Source organism: Larus michahellis, chromosome 2 (genome assembly GCF_964199755.1).
Source record: "Larus michahellis chromosome 2, bLarMic1.1, whole genome shotgun sequence".
In the NCBI taxonomy this organism is placed as follows: Eukaryota; Metazoa; Chordata; class Aves; order Charadriiformes; family Laridae; genus Larus; species Larus michahellis.
The window spans coordinates 169,591,056-169,607,343 of record NC_133897.1 but is presented as its reverse complement, the minus strand read 5'-3'; the positions used below and the strand labels follow the sequence as shown (position 1 = coordinate 169,607,343).

General features: G+C 57.7%; 1 protein-coding gene across 2 annotated transcripts in view; it reads right to left on the bottom strand.

Annotated features, from left to right (window-relative positions):
- HSF1 (heat shock transcription factor 1) overlaps positions 1 to 16,288 on the bottom strand; it is an 81,480-nt gene that overhangs the window by 19,051 nt on the left and 46,141 nt on the right. For both annotated transcript variants that reach the window (XM_074578098.1, XM_074578097.1), the window contains exons 5-7: positions 4,836 to 4,911; positions 4,373 to 4,434; positions 2,854 to 2,950 (exon numbers count right to left, since the gene is read on the bottom strand). In XM_074578098.1, coding sequence (XP_074434199.1) covers positions 2,854 to 2,950; positions 4,373 to 4,434; positions 4,836 to 4,911 — 235 coding nt within the window. The remainder of the gene's footprint in view (positions 1 to 2,853; positions 2,951 to 4,372; positions 4,435 to 4,835; positions 4,912 to 16,288) is intronic.

Genomic DNA, 16,288 nt, shown 5'->3' with positions numbered 1-16,288 from the left:
TTCCAACGCCCGACAACCCTTTCCATGAAGGAATTTTCCCCAATATCCATCCTAAACCTGCCCTGGCGCAACTGGAGGCCGTTTCCTCTTGTCCCGTGGCCTGTTCCTTGGGAGAAGAGCCCGACCCCCCCTGGCTGCCCCCTCCTTTCAGGGAGCTGCGGAGAGCGAGAAGGTCTCCCCTCGGCCCCCTTTTCTCCAGGCTGAACACCCCCAGCTCCCTCAGCCGCTCCTCACAAGTTCTCCAGACCCTTCTCCTCCTTCTCCAGCCCCCTCGCCAGCTCCGTTGCCCTTCTCCGGACCCGCTCCGGCACCTCAATGTCTTTCACGTCGTGAGGGGCCCAAAACGGACACGGTATTGGAGGGGAAAAATGAGATTCTGCTCAGAATTCTCCCTTAGCTTTGAGCCGATCCGTGATCTCGCTCACTCCCCTCCTTCGGAGCCAGCTCCTGGCGCTTCAGTGATGGGAACACTGAGCGGTACCCAGAGAAAACCCCGGCCCGTCCTTACCTGCAGATAAATATTTGACCGTCTCTCCTGTACGGCACGCACTGTAACGTGACTTACACCAGCACTACGCTAACGGATCTCAGCTCGGCCAAGGTCAGGACTACCCATGTCTCACCCCCACTAAGGTCTGAAGCCACCTTCACTGTCTCGTTGTGAAAACGTCAGGGTTTTTTTTCACTGTCAAAGCCAGGCCTATGTCAGCGTCGGGATCCAGCCTCCTCGCTGGCAGCTGGCTCTGAAAAATTGCCCAACGATCATTTCCGAGGTCTGTCCGGAGCTGCGAATCACGAACGCTGAAGCATGGGAAAGGATGACACCTGCGTTTCCCATAACTGGGACACTCCGGCAATACCGGGAAGAGCTCCCGGCGGTTCTGCGTTAAGTTATTTGCCGCGTGCAAGAATAAAGGCGCTTTTAAAAAAAGAGATCACAGGATTAGAGGGGAGCTGGAAGGGGAACAGAGAGCTGCCACAGAGGGTGGTCCGACTGCAGGAGAGCTCTTCAATGGGGCTTAGCTATTTCCGTTCTCTGCTAAAAAATTCACCGGGATCACCTTGGCGCACCAGGGCGGCTCGATGGCAGGGGCCAGCGGCTTGAATCCGCCGTTCCCAAAAGGACGTCCCTGCGGCAGCACGGGCAGGATCATACCGCGGAATTGGGGACAGCTTTTATTTCGCTCCAAACAGCCGGTACGAAAGCTCAGCTGTGTTCCCAGCTGTAAAGCCTTGCTCCTGGACGACCGCGTCGCCAGAGGATCAGTATGAAGAAGAATCTTGATTCAAGCAACAGCTTTGGCCACCAAATAACGGCTGGTTTTCCTGTGCCAGGCAAGCAGCAGGCGCAGACCAAGAGAGACGCCCCGAATTTAAGGGGTGCAGTTCCCCAGGGCACACACTGGTAGGAACCGGGTCAAGCAGAGCATCTCAAAGGAAAACAACTGGGTCAAGACGTGAAATTTAGTGGATTTACACAGGCCTGAGACAATTTAAAGCAACACAGTGACCAAGTGGTGCACCTCTCCCATCAGCCGTAAGTGCCGAGCCGGGCAGCTCACCCTCAGCAGTGCCACGGAGGCGGCTTTCCAGCTCCGGGGACACGGGATGAGCCCCCCAGTCTTCCTGGGAAGTCAGAGCTCGCAGGTTAGGACCTGCCCGGCACCAAGACGGGGCAGTTCTCGGCACCGAAAGCATCGTGCAGTGTCATGACAACGGGGTTTGCGTGCGGGCACAGTGCAGCTATCAGGCTGAAAGGGAAATAGCAGCGCAAGCGACCCCCGCTCCCCTCCGCCGCTCACGAGGCCGAGCAGACTCGACGCGCGCAAGAGCAAGTCTGCAGCCCATCTGAAAGGGGGTTCGGGGCCAGCCCTAACGGGTTTGGAAGAGAGTCCTCGCGTTGGCTGGACACTGAACAGTCAGGGGAAGCAGCACATCGGAAGGACGGGAGAGCACAGACAAAACCTCAGGATTCAGTGGGATCCAGCGGCAATTTGGAGGCGAGTCTGGAGCATACGTTTATTTAGAGACTCCTCCTAGAACACGGCGTCAGGCACCCGGGCGAGGTGCAGCCCGGAGCTAGGCAGGCACGGCATGCACCCACCCCAACGAGGCCAAGGTCTGAACATCGACATCCACGCCCAACCACGAGCTCCTTTCTCCTGGACTCTACGCTGACGACGTCTTGCAGGAGATCCCTTCACCTCGAAAGCTACCGCCTCGCTCTCTCGTCTCAACAGCCTCACCCACACCGGGGACGACTCTGCGCACGAGCACCGGCTGGCTTTGTGCTCTTCCCACCTCGCTCCCTACCTCCACGGACCCCAGTCAGCTCCCACCGCTCGGGGCTCTGCTACGCCAGGTCCGTGTCTCAGCCAGGCTCTGACCCACACCACCTTCCCTGATGGCGAGCAGTCTTCTTGGGAGGGAATATCGCTGATCATCTGCGGCCACGCGTTAATTAGGCGATACGAGCGAACGTTGAGCAGGGATCGACACCGGGTGCGTTTTGTTTGTGACGAAACCGCCAGCGTGGACCAAGCGAGCAAAGCAAGAAGGCACCGCTTCCACCCATCTCTGCTTTCAGTGGAATTCAGATAGTTCCTCGCTTGCTCTGCAAGCCAGACCCTCGGCCCCATCCCAACCATCGCGGAGAATTACCAGCCAACAGCTCTCTCCCCCCTTGGCTAAGCCAGAACGCAGCTGCCACCTTAAAATACTTTGCCAAACGAAACAAAGGGGTTGTGAGCGAACGGTTGCACAAAGGCAAGACCAGCTGGGGAAGAGCCTAAAACGGGTCCCTCCCCACGAAGCTGCGTCCTTGTCCCCCTCTCCAAGGCCAGGCGTACTTACTGCGTACGGGGATGAGCCGTGGACGTGCTCCAAGGAGTACTGGCGACTGTATTTCGGCATGGAATGTGCTGAACTGCTGTCGTTCAACATCAGGGGGCTGCAAAAGATTCCCGACCACCACAGGAGTTACCGCCCTGCCGGCACCGGCTCTCGGGCACCCCTTCTCCCCGGCAGAGCCCCAACCCCAGAAATGGGGACCTGCGCCCACCCCAGGGGCCATCCCACCCCTTGTCCCCAGGTCTGGGAGCCCTGAAGGGGCAAGTGGCCACGGTCGGCGGGGGGGCGGTGGCTGTGTCGGGCCAGCGGAGCAGGCCAGCCCCACGACACTGAGGAACACGCCGAGCCCCCGTGACCAGCCCCTGGGCTACATTTTGCCACTCTATTGAGCAGAAATGTAAAAAGCTCAGGCCTCCGAGGATTTCTTTATAGACCCCGGTCGCCTCCTTCTGCAGGCCTGTATTGTCACCGCTCTGCTTGGCTTCACTCCTCCATGGCCAACTGCTCCAAAGATGGATTACTTGTGGTCAGCTGTGACACGACCACGTCTGCGGCCCTTTTCACGTACTCGAGTACTGTGGAGAAACCTCTTTCTCCTTCCGAGATAAATCATTTCAGCATGCCTTGGACATTATCACCGTATAAACCACTATCTTCATTAATAATAATCAAGCCCGCTGCGGTGTTGTCTGCCATATGGTGCCGCTGGGCAGGGTTCAAACACAAAGGGACAGCCTTGCAGTTCGACAGGCAGCACGGGACAGGGTTGGGGCAGGAGCAGACAGACAGGAGAGCGGCTGCCAGTTCGTACGTGAACACCCGCGAAAAATCAGGTGGGTGAGGAGCCCACCTCGCAGGAGGAGAGTGGAAGAGCGGGGCCCGTTCAGCTTAGGGGAGGGTCAGACGAGAGCCAACAGCAGAACCGTCTGTACAAGCGAAGGAGGGAAAAGTGACCGTGGTACGGCACAATCCTGGGGCGAAACCAAGTAACTATTAACCGGCCAAAACAAATTAGCCTGGGATTGTTCTTAAATCGCTTACGGTACTTAGGTACTGAATGGTCATCCAGCACAACTAGCAAGGGGCAAAATAATCCGCAGCCCGTTTGAGGACAGGCTGCGAAGGCGTCACAGCAGCCTGCGACGGCGAGAGGCCGGGCTGGATGGTCCAGCTTTTCCTTTTCGGTGTGAGACAGAACTTTGGCGGCAGCGCCAGACCCCAGCCCTCCCCGCGTGCGCTGCTTTAGCGCGGCAGCGGTTTCACACAGGGCGGGGGGGAGCTGTAACGGGGGATCTGCGCGGGCTTATGCGGCCTGGATGGCAAACCCTCCTCGGCATCGGCTGCGTAGCAGGGTTAGGTGGTTTTGGCTGGAGCAAGTACTGGAAGGCTCACACGATGCCCAGTCCTACCCCGCTGGCAAGGCTGCTAGAGAAGACAGAGACCTGGGGGACCCACTCTGCTGATCCTCTCTTTATTCTCTCAGACAGGGAATCTTTATCGGGATGTAGAAATGCAGACTTACATCTTCCTCTTCACCCCAAGAATACGGTTGGATTGCACCAATGAAATCAAAAACTGGATAAGCTGTGAGGAGAAAAAAAAGGAGAAGCTGTTAGGGCGCGCACAGGCCTTGGATCGGCGCGGAGACAGAAGCAGCCGCGGGACCACTCGGTCCCCGCGCTGGGAGCGGAGCCAGAGCCGGGCACGGGGGGACAGGGCAGAGGGCTGACGGCAGCTCTGAGCACAAGGGTGAGGGCCGAGGGTAAAAGCCCGCTCTGCGCTGCAGCACCGCCAGCCCGAATTTAGCCTCTCCCCGCCGGATTTCCAGCACGTCACGGTTAAGGGGGAGAAAACGCAGCGTGCAAAATTCTTCCTAAATAGAATTAACGCCGCTGCATCCCATCGATCCCAGCCTGGTCACGACATCACCGCACAGGCGAACACGAGAGCGTCCCGATCTCTCTGTCCGGAAAACCAGGATTTACCTTATTGACAACTTTCTGCTGCTGAGCGTGCTTCTGCCTCAAGCTGGCCACTTCCCTCCACAACGCTTCGTTCTCGCTGCGGGAGAAGAAAAAGCCATCTGAGTTAAAAAACCAAACCAAAACAAAACAACAAAACCCAACCAACAAACCGACCCGCAGCCTCTCAGGCGGAGCGAATAAAGCGCGGGGCAAGCTGGAAAACTGCAGCAGGGGATTTGCCGACATCTCCGGATACCGGCTCATTTACAACCTCCTGGGGCGCGCGGGTGAAATTGCGTTCATTAACTTTGCTTTGCCGTCATTTCAGCTTGCGCGGCTCCAGAACCGGCAGCTATTCACACGTGGGCAGTAACACAGAGCCTTACCCGGGGAGAACGAGCAGTTCACATCTGCTACGAGCCATTACTGTGCCCCTGTGGAAAGGCCCCCGGTGACCGAGCTCAATCTCCTTGATCTGGCCCAGGTGCACGCGGGGCCGGTTATAAATCGGCTTCTCTAGAGACAAGAAGGCGGGGGGGAAAGGGGGGGAAAGCCACGGAGCAGCGAAGCCCGCGGCCGGGCAGAGAGCTGGGCCGCGTCGGGACGGTCGCGGGCTGCGCGACCACCGCGCCGAGGAGCCGCGCAGCGCCCACCCCTCTCATTTTTCTCCCCGCAGCGCCAGTTCCCAAACTCTAGAGATGCTTTTTTAGAACTCTGTCGTATTTGGCTTTTCTATGCATAGGAATGAAAAGAGCAAGGACGGGTTTGCGCGTTCTGTGAACACAACGGAGGAATTAGCAATAAACCCGTAACACTTTCCCTGATTCTTAAGGCTACCAGAGCCCCAAGGAGCTCGCCGGCGACATGGTTTAAGTCATAGCCCCAAGGAGCTCGCCAGCGACATGGTTTAAGTCATACCTTTGTGCGACTGCAGCTCTGACACGACCTCGTCGCCAGAGGCCCCCCGCAAGCAAACCAGCCATTTCAAGCTTTTTTTAGGGAACGGTTCCCCCCTGACACACACCACTTTTGTGGGATCTTGACTGCTCAAGCTACAATTTCCCCTTTTAGATTTTAATGCCGAGACTTTCCCCTCCGGAGGGTTTTGAACCGGCGGTGACAATCCAGGTGAGGCTGGTCCAAGCTGCCCTTGGACTTCAGGAGGAGGAGGAGGAGGAGGAGGATGGTGGTGCTCGGCAGAGCGGGGTGGCCGGGGGCTCGAGTACGGTACAATGGCAAGATGAGCCCTCGGCGGAGCAAAAGGGTGAGCGACAGACGCTCAGAGAGGGAAAACTCACATGAAATCACTCTGATTTTCTCCAAACGGGCTAACGCTTGCGGACGCGTCCAAAATGTCCGAGTTACAGAAAGCGTTTGCCCCGTGGAGGGGATGCCCACCCCCGCTTGCCCGCGGCAAGGGCTCAGCTGGCAACCAAGGGTTTCGGCTAGGGCGAGGAGCGGTCGGAGCTTTCGGCAGCAAACCCGGAGTGTCGGCAAGGCAGGGCGGGGAGGCGAGAGGCCGCGGGGGTGGGCGACGGGGCTGCCCTCGCATGGAGGGGTCCAGCTGCCCGTTATCTCAGCTGCACCGTCGTTCCCCGGGCCCCAGCTGCCAATTACGCGCGGGGAGGATGGCTGCTCCGGGCCCCAGCGGGGATTTGGGGAGATCTGTAAATTAGCCGAGCTTTGCCCGGCACAGACCAGCTGAACACGGTTCCGAGATTCGCCTCGGGGACAGAAAAGCGCGGCGAGGAATTGCCGGGCGCAGGCGTTGGGAAGGGGAGAGCCGCAACCCGGCGCCCGCTGCCCAAACCCCAGGGGTGGTGGGGGGGGGGGAGAGGCAGAGATGGAGCCGTCCTCCCGGCACCGGCCCCCGGCCCCTGCCGCACCTGAGCCGCGCGGAGAGGTCGAGGTCTGGTGGATCAGAGCCAGCGATGTCTCATGAAAGGCAAAGAAAGGAGGTGGTAACTGCTCATTAGGCAGCGGGAGAGAAACAGCTGGACACAAGGTCCCCGAAGGGTTAAACCGATCTGAGAGCCGCAAAAAACACCCTTTAATACTTTCTTTAGCATACTGTTTTATGAGGCAATTAAATGCCGGTGAAGAGTTTACAAGGGCCGGTTTCAAACCTTTCATTTCGGGAGTTATTCGAAGACCTTTGAAGCGTTTTGTTGATACAATATTTTACAGGACGGCATAAACGGGACCCCGGCTCCGCACCTGCCTCTCTTAAACGGCGGCTCCTGGGGGACCAGCCCTCCCTCGCCCGGGGCAGCTCCGAACCCGGGGAACGAAGTCCGGCAACCTGAGAAGAAGGTTTATGGGCTGGAGAAGGGACGTCCCTCTCGAAAGCGAAGACGAGGGACCCCCCTTTTTATTGCGCAAAGTGCCTGGGACCGGCTGCCTGGCCCCGGTCCCCCGTGCTCCTCCATCCAGACCACGCGGCACGTGCCCATCGCGGCTGGATCCTGGAGGCGGGGGGAGCAGGGGCTCCGCAGGCAGAAACCCCAACGAAACGTGTGTTTTTCCAACCTAGAGAAAACCCGGTCTCCCCCCACCCCCCGCCCCCCAGTTTGAGACTGGGGCCATTCCCAGGGGCTCGGGACGGCCGCGCGCTTCTGCCAGGCGGAGAATGACATTCGTTATCTCCCGCAGCCAGGAGAGACGCTCATTTATCACCGCGGCTGTACAAGGGTCCTCAGGAGAAACGTCCATCCCGCTTGAAAAACAGCCTTTCCAAAGAGCTTTAATTACCAGTATACACTCAGGAAAATGGTCGTTACTCTCCTTTCAGATAAAATTAACTCTGGGTAAAAGCCGCGCTTGACTTCCCAGCTAGCAATTTTGGAAATAAATGACCGGGTTTTATCCGGTATTTTGCAATTTAAAGAAAATGCAGCCTTGCAAGCTGTCGCGCTCTCATCGGGGCTGTGCCGCTGCTTGGCATTTTTCTCAAAACCAGGCTTTTAGAAGCAGGTAACCAGAGGAGAGAGCTGTCTTCTCTCATTCTCTCTGCCGGCCAAGTCCCCTGCTCGGCTGCAGAGGAGCCTGAAGCCGCGCGCCGCCCGCGCTCTCGCCGAGAGCGTGCGCAGAAAAAAAACAACCCCCAAACCCCCGGCAATTCAAGGTTTTGAAACTCCTGACTTGGGGGGGTTTGAACCGTAGAGACCCACGCTAGAAAAGACGTCATTTTCATCTGCGGCATGCGATCCGTCACCGCGTACGAACACGCTCGATGCCCGCAGAGTTTGTAGTTGAGGGTTTCTTGGTTTTTTTCCCCTGTCCTACAGTATTTTTATCTCCTGCCACGAGGCCCTTCAGGATTTATTTAGAAGTGGCATCGCAGCAGATTCCTTCGTCACGCGGCGCACGGATGTTCTAGTACTTCAGACAAGAGCGTGTGGAAAAGAAAACGGGATTTTCATCGAGCAAACCCACCAAGATCAGACCAAGCGAGGGTGGCTTTCGCCCGCGGGAGCAGCACCGAACCCCGTCACCGGGGGCTCTTCGACGCACGCCCACGGATGATCCCAAAAAAGGGCAGAAAGCCGGGTAACTCTACGCTGGGTACGGCTGTAAAAATGAGCGAGGGCAATAGTCGGGGCGGATGAAAATGACCCAGAAAAACACGAAGCAGCAGAAACCCGCAGCCCTGAGCGGAGCGGGGCCGCTCGGAGACGGGGGCGCCAGGATAAACGGGAGGTTCTGTAAAGGCCCGACCCGGCGCAGCGAAGTCAAAAGACAAAGCGGAGGCGAACAGGCGGCAACTGTTCCCTCTCCCCCTTCTGATTTGAGGCTCGGGCTATCAGCTGAAGTCAGCAGCTGGCAGATTCTGCACAAACAAAGGGACACGGTTCTCCAGACACCGCGTAATTAAGATGCAGACCTCCGCCGCCGGATCCCGGGAGCCATCGGACAAAAAAAAAAAAAAAAAAAAAAACCCAAAAAAAACATCACACAAAGGAAAAACAAATCTACTGAGGGCTATTAAATCCCAGGGCATCACCTGTACCTCGGGAAGCCCTTAACCCAGGCGCTGGGGCCGGGAGGTGGCTCCAGGAGAGCAGCGCTCCGTGTCTGCCTCGCTCCTTCCCTCCGGCCCTTTGCCAACGGCTCCCTCAGAACCGGCGCTGGGACATCGGGACCTTGATGATTTTCCAGTCCTTACACCTGTATAAATCCCGTCTGCAGTTAAACCCCGACTCGGACCTTTCCTGGGGCGTCTTGCGAACTGTCACAGAATCACAGACTGGCGGGGGTGGGAAGGGACCTCGGGAGACCACCCGGTCCCACCCCCCCCCCGCCAGAGCAGGGGCACCCAGAGCAGGTTGGATGCGTCCAGGCAGGGTTTGGGATGTCTCCGGAGACGGAGACTCCCCCACCTCCCTGGGCAGCCTGTGCCAGGGCTCTGCCGCCCTCAAAGGAGAGAAGTTCCTCCTCACGTTGAGATGGAGCTTCCCATGGTCAAGTTTGTGCCCGTTACCTCTTGTCCTGTCCCCGGGCACCACTGAAAAGAGCCTGGCCCCGTCCTCCTGACACCCCCCCCTTGAAGTATTTATCAGCGTTGATAAGATCCCCCTTCAGCCGTCTTTTTTCCAGCCTTAAAAAGACCCAAATCCCTCTTCTTGGCTGACAGGAAGGTTTCAGCTAGTGTTTGGAGATCAATACTTGGGCTGCAGGGACCGTGCTGCCGTCCCCGCCGCCCGGAGGAAGACGCGTGGGAGGACGCGGGCGAGCTCCGAAGGGCAGGGTTCAGCTGCCTGGAGGAACGGTACCTCCCCGGGGAACGGGTCAGAGGCAGAGCTCGGGGCAAGGCAGGCGACGGAGGCAGGTCCCGATGGATGTGCAGGCTCCGAACAGAGGTTCAGCCCCTGGAATACCAGTTGTCCGCTCGGAGGGAAGCACCTGCGTCTTCGTTCGCAGGGCATCAGCTACCAAACGAAAAAGCTAGTTTGAATCCCGGCTCCAGTGCTCTCCATCTTTAATCTCCAGCAGGTATAACCTTTGCGGGGGGATCGACTCTTGGGGAAAGAGGGAAAGAGCTGTAAACGGCTCTTACTTTAGAGGCTGGAAATAGCTCAGGAGCACGGAATATTAATGACCGCCCCCACCAGGAGCGACTGTCCGCATCCTGCTGACTAAACAGGGACGGCGAACCAAACCCAGCCACCGAAAGGGCATGGGTGCTGCTTTCGCTTCCTTTTTATCACCAGCGTGAGCCCACAGGAGAAGGCAGCGCTTCATTTCCGCGCGGCCGGCGGCGAGCAGCGGCAGACAAGAGGAGAAGCAGGGCTCGCCAGCAGCAGAGCGGCACCGGCCCCCCCCAGACCCCGCCGGTCTGTACCCCAGCCCCTCCGCCCCCACCGAGCACAAGAGCCGGGAGCGGCGGTGCTGCCAGCGCACCCGAGAGAAAAGCGGTTTTCAAAACGCCTAATGGCCAAGATACGGCGAAAAAGTTTAAGTTCTGAGACTCGGTCGCTTCCAAGAGCAAAGCCGGTGCGGAGCGGGGAGAGATCCCGGCTTCGTGTTCGCAGTCGGTGCCCTAAGAGCGGCGGCCTAACGAGCCAGGCACAAAGCCACAGGTTTTGGTTGCTTTTCAGCAACACGGGGAGAGAGGAAGAGGACCTCGGCTTTGAGGAAAAGTCTGACCTTCCAAATAAAAGTGATTGCCCCGTCTTTGCCGCTTATCTCCTTGCCCGGTTTCGCATTCGGTTGGTGCCCACAGATGACACAAAGCTGGGGGGGGTGGCCGTGACGCCATCCAGAGAGACCTGGACAGGTTGGAGATCTGGGCAAAGAGGAACCTTATGAAATTCAACAAGGGCAAGTGCAGGGTGCTGCCCCTGGGGAGGGACAACCCCCCGCACCAGGACAGGTTGGGGGTGACCCACTGGAGAGCAGCTCGGTGGGAAGAGACCTGGGAGTCCTGGGGGACAACGGGATGACCGTGAGCCAGCGATGGGCCCTCGTGGCCAAGGAGGCCAATGGCATCCTGGAGGGCATCAAGAAGAGCATGGCCAGCAGGTGGAGGGAGGTCATCCTCCCCCTCTGCTCTGCCCTGGGGAGGCCACACCTGGAGTGCTGGGTCCAGTTCTGGGCTCCCCGGGTCAAGAGGGACAGGGAACTGCTGGGGAGGGGACAGCAAAGTGCTACCAAGGTGCTGAGGGGATGGAGATCTCCTCTCTGATGGAGAAAGGCTGAGGGATTTGGGTCTCTTCAGGCTGGAAAAAAAGACGGCTGAGGGGGGACCTTATCAACGCTGATAAATACTTCAAGGGGGGGTGTCAGGAGGACGGGGCCAGGCTCTTCTCAGTGGTGCCCGGGGACAGGACAAGAGGTAACGGGCACAAACTTGAGCATGGGAAGTTCCACCTAAACATGAGGAGGAACTTTACTTTGAGGGTGGTGGAGCACTGGAACAGGCTGCCCAGAGAGATGGGGGAGTCTCCGTCTCCGGAGACATCCCAAACCCGCCTGGACGCGTTCCTGTGCCACCTGCTCTGGGTGCCCCTGCTCTGGCAGGGGGTTGGGCTGGATGATCTCCAGAGGGCCCTTCCAACCCTATGGTTCTATGATCCGTTACTGCAGCCGACCGTGATTTTGGACCGCAGGCTCAGAGCGCTGCTGATCTCTTCGCTTTCTCAAAGCATTCCGTTTCCGTCGCTCCCGCGCCCAGGTTGGCATTGCCACTGAATCGTCCCCTGGGGCACCTTCTCCTCCCTCTCACCAAGACACACGTTGAAGCCAAGAAGCCGGTCAGGGAACGGCACACGGTGTCCATTCTTTGGCTCCGCCTATCCACGACAGTGAAGACAGGAGGACGGCTGCCGGGATTAGCCCGGAGCCGTTCAAAGTATTCCTCTCTGCTGCCTGACACCAAACTGCCCACGGCCATCCTCCTGAACATGCCCTGCGCTCAGACGTAACAGAATTAAATCATAGAATCAGGGAATGGTTTGGGTGGGAAGGGACCTTAAAGGCCACCCAGTGCCACCCTCTGCCACGGGCAGGGACATCTTCAACTAGATCAGGTCGCTCCAAGCCCCGTCCAACCTGGCCTGGAATGTTTCCAGGGATGGAGCATCCACCAGCTCTCTGGGCAACCTGGGCCAGGGGCTCACCACCCTCACAGCAAAGAATTCCTGCCTCAGGTCTCATCTCAATCTCCCCTCTTTTGGTTTAAAACCCTTCCCCCTCGTCCCGTGGCTCCCCTCCCTGCTCCAGAGTCCCTCCCCAGCTTTCCCGGAGCCCCTTGAGGGCCTGGAAGGGGCTGGAAGGTCTCCCCGGAGCCTTCTCTTCTCCAGGCTGAACCCCCCCAGCTCTCTCAGCCTGTCCTCCCAGCAGAGGGGCTCCAGCCCTCTCAGCATCTCCGGGGCCTCCTCCGGCCCCGCTCCGACAGCTCCGTGTCTCTCCTGCGCTGAGGACTCCAGAGCTGGATGCAGTACTCCAGGTGAGGTCCTTCTCCACGAGCGGAACTCCTCTTGTGGAATACGAGGCGCTGTGCAAATGGCAACCGGAGAGATGGTGTGAACCCGCTGCCGAAAGCGGGTCCGTCCCTGGGAAGATGCCAGCCCGTGCTGGCACCCGAGAGAAGAGCCGGCAGAGAAAAGGATAAAATCCTGTTCCAGACCGGATCCACAAACCTGCTAGAAAGCAGCTTACGCTACAACGCAGGGTTAAGAGATGCCAGTTGGGTTGAGTTATTTTAACATCAGTGTGTCAGCCGATGGTGGTAATTAATTTCAGGTTTAGATCACTGCGCTGAAAAACGAGCACTCCACAGGTCTTTAACCTATGGTTTGGAATGACCAATAAAACCGACTTCAGATGATCTCAAGCAGTGACTAAGCTCATAAAAAAGCAGCAGCGGAGATAAACCACGCAGATCCCACATTATACTCGGCATTATAAGCCATCAAAGCAATTTTAAGATCAAGCTGATGTTTGACTCGGAGCCAGCCCCGGTCCCCCAGGACCAGCCCGACAATGTGGAGGCCACGGGAGGAGAGTCGGCGTTTTGGCCCCGATCTCCCACCAGCTGGAGCCCGCGCAACCTTTGCACAGGAAGGCCATAAAACAACAACATTACAATTGTCCAATTTAGAGGTCATAAAAGCACGGACCACAGCCCCAGCGCGAGGCTGGAAGAGCCAGGAGTTCAGCCAACGCAACTCAAAGCCGAGGAATGGCGCGCTTGCAATTAGGGCTGCCCCAAAGCCCCCGGCAGACACCCGGCCCTGCCTCCGAGCAGCGCCGTCGCCTCGCCTGCCAGCGGCCAGGGCCACGCACGCAGGTCTCCTTCCCCTTTCTGGCCTTCGGGAAAAATTTCATGACGCGCACGCAGACTTGTGCCATAAAACCGCGGCGAGCGAGTTCCAGGAGCCCCGTTTCCCTCCCGCGGCAACAGCTCCTGCCACCTCCCGTTTGAAGTGGCAGATGCTCCAGCTGAGGACGCCGACAGCACACCTGCGGGAAGGCAAGCCTGAAGTTTGGTACTACCGGAGCCCAAACGAGCGGCAGATTGGGCGGCCTGTCACCCTCGCCTCCACCTCCTCGCTCCAAAAGCAAGGCTGGGGACCATTTGTGGGAACAGATGGTTCTTCCTTCACGCACAACCCAGGAACGGGGGGCTCTGGCGGGGCTGAAGCCGGGGGTAATTGTTTCCTTAGATTTCTGCAGCACACGGGGAAACGGGACGATGGAAACCCCATTAACAGAACGCAGCTGCTAGAGAAGACCCCTGCAAGCAGAAGCGTTCCCCGCTGCCCGCTCCTGCGATTCTCCCCCTTCCCCGTGCCCGGGGAGCCTCTGCTGCCCAAACCCCCCCCCCGCCCCGACGCTGCTGTGCTGCGAGATTTACTGCAGCTCCACGAGAAAGCACAGCCCTGACAGTGATGTCTCTTTCCCAAATCCGAACCAGCAGCATGTCACTACTTCGCTCTGCTCGCTGCATTCTCAACGTATTCGGAAAAAGAAACTCGGCGGCAAAAGTAAAATCGTGAAGTCGTTATTTGCAGACGGGTACGGGTGAGCTGGAGAAGCAGGGCCCCCACAAAACTGCCTGACGCAGGTTCTCTGCCGCGGCGCCGTAATTAATCCCAATGCCACCTCTTTCGGTAGGAAACGGGCAGTTAATAACAGGCAGAAGACGACGGAGGAGGACGCAGGAATAGGCAGATGCTGCCCAGCTGCCCGACCCCAGGCAGCGCACAAAGGAAAAGGCTCTTCCGACGCAGCCAGACATCCACGGCCGCTCAGCTGCGCGGGGACGAGGCCCCTGAGGACGAGACGCTCCTTCATCCAGTTCCGATTCCAGCAGGCGGACCTGGTTCACAAGAGAATATAGATCACTACTGCCTCCAGAAGACTCTTTGGGTAACGAGGTTTGGCCGCCCCGGCTGCAGACAGCGACGACACGGTCGCATTTGTTTGCCGGCAGCGGAGTATTCCTTCCTTTTTTTTCCCCGTAAGCAGCAGAGAAAACATCCAACCCTCTCCGAGCGGCAGCAGGACGGCTTTGCACGGGGACTAAACCGCCCAGAGGTGCAGAAAGCTGACTGCCTGACCCGATTTCCTAGAGTTTCATACGGTTTTGGGCAGGATGACGCTCTCTGCCAGCTGCCCCTGTCCTGTTACCGTGGATGGGACCATCCTAGTCGGGTTCCTCCTTGCTCCCGTGCAGCCTGGGGCAGGAGCAGGGCGCGTAAAGGCGAGGACGCTTCCTGGGAGCAGCTTTTCACCACAGAAGAAAATCTGGTTTGCGGAAAAAGCCTTGGATTTATTCCACGGTAACCTACTCCACGTGGGATTTGCCCCAAAGAACCAAAACTGCAGGCACGCGGCACGGTGACCAACGCCAGGGGTCTGGGACTGCCGGAGCTCAGGCGTCGCGGGGCGGGCAGAGCCGGGCGGGCAGCACGGGCACGGTCCCTGCCTCTCGGCTCATCACGTCTCTGGGTACCGGGTTTTAGCCTCCTGGTTCTCCTAAATGCCCTACTCCTCCAGCTGGGCCTCCACGGGAGCCATCCCTTCCCATGCTACAATCTAGATTTAGATGAGATCTAAGGAAGAAATGTTTTAGGCTGAGGGTGGTGAGTCCCTGGCCCAGGTTGCCCAGCGAGGTGGGAGATGCCCCATCCCTGCAAACATCCCAGGCCAGGTTGGACGGGGCTCTGAGCGACCTGGGCTAGTTGAAGACGTCCTGCCATGGGCAGGGAGTTGGAACCGGATGATCTTTAATGTCTCTTCCGACTCTAACCCTTCTGTGATTCTACGATTCCAATGATTCCATGATTCTACGATTCCTAGGGAAGACGCTGTTAAAAAAACGCACATGAGAAGGAACACGTTGCTTCCCATTACTGCCCTAACCGGCACGGCTCTCCGGGACAAAGCCAACGGGTCTCCGAGGTACCTCGGATCCCTCCCGGGTGCTAATTCAGAGGGAAAGGGCAAGTTCCCCTATAAACTGACCTGTGTCTAGAAAACAAAAAGTTAAAACTCGGTCAAAATGTGCAAGGTACAGTAAACCGCAGCTCAAAAAGCAGCTCAGGAATTCCCGTTCCGGCTCAGGAGCCCACGTCCCCTCCTGCTCCAAAACACCTCGCCTCGCTTGGCCAGGCTGCGGAAACAGGACACAAGGTCTTACGGACTCATAAAGCGCGGTGTAAAACACAGACCAAAAAAAAAAAAACCCCCCCCCCCAAAAAAACCCCACCCCCCAAAACAGGCCAACAATTTCGCAGAAGATCGTCTTACAGATTTTTACGTCTTTTCCGTACAGACTGGGCCTCATTCTTTCCGCGCCAGGACAGACGCGCAGAACAGATATGCAGAACGCAACAGTCGCAGCTCTCGGAGCTATTGAGAAAAGGTGAAGAGAGAAACAGGGCTGCGAAGTTCTGCCTAATTCTAAGCCTCGGGACTAAAAGCCACGCGGTTACTCATCTCCCAGGCGATTTTAAGCAGCTTTTAACCCCAGCACTGACTCCCCGAAGGTGGGAGGGCTTCTGTTAACGAGGCTTTTCTGAGCACGGTGACTAAACTTGGATATCACCTAGTTGGCTTCGTTATGTCCTAGCTCAGCTTTTCTCTCACCTAACGCTGATGGATTCAATCTTTTCAACAAATGTTCTAACGTAAACTCTATCCCCTTAGGTCGGTGTCAAACGATAATATATATGTTGCTTTTGGAACCCTGAAACCATAAAGCAAGCTACACGGGTCAAAATTATTTGGTATGATTTACGGGGGGGTTTGCATACGGTAAACTACTTCTGGTGAGGAGGAATTCTACTGCAGAAGGCCAAGTCCTTGTGTCTGTTTAGATTTATGTTTGTCAGGAGAAATTTTAACTTTTGAATTCTGTTAGCAACCGGGGCCTTGTAAAAGCGTCGGGGCCTCGCGAGCAGGGTCTGGCGGGGAGGAAGCGCTCTCGGCGTCCCACGGCAGCCGAGCCAGAGCGAAGGCAATCCCTG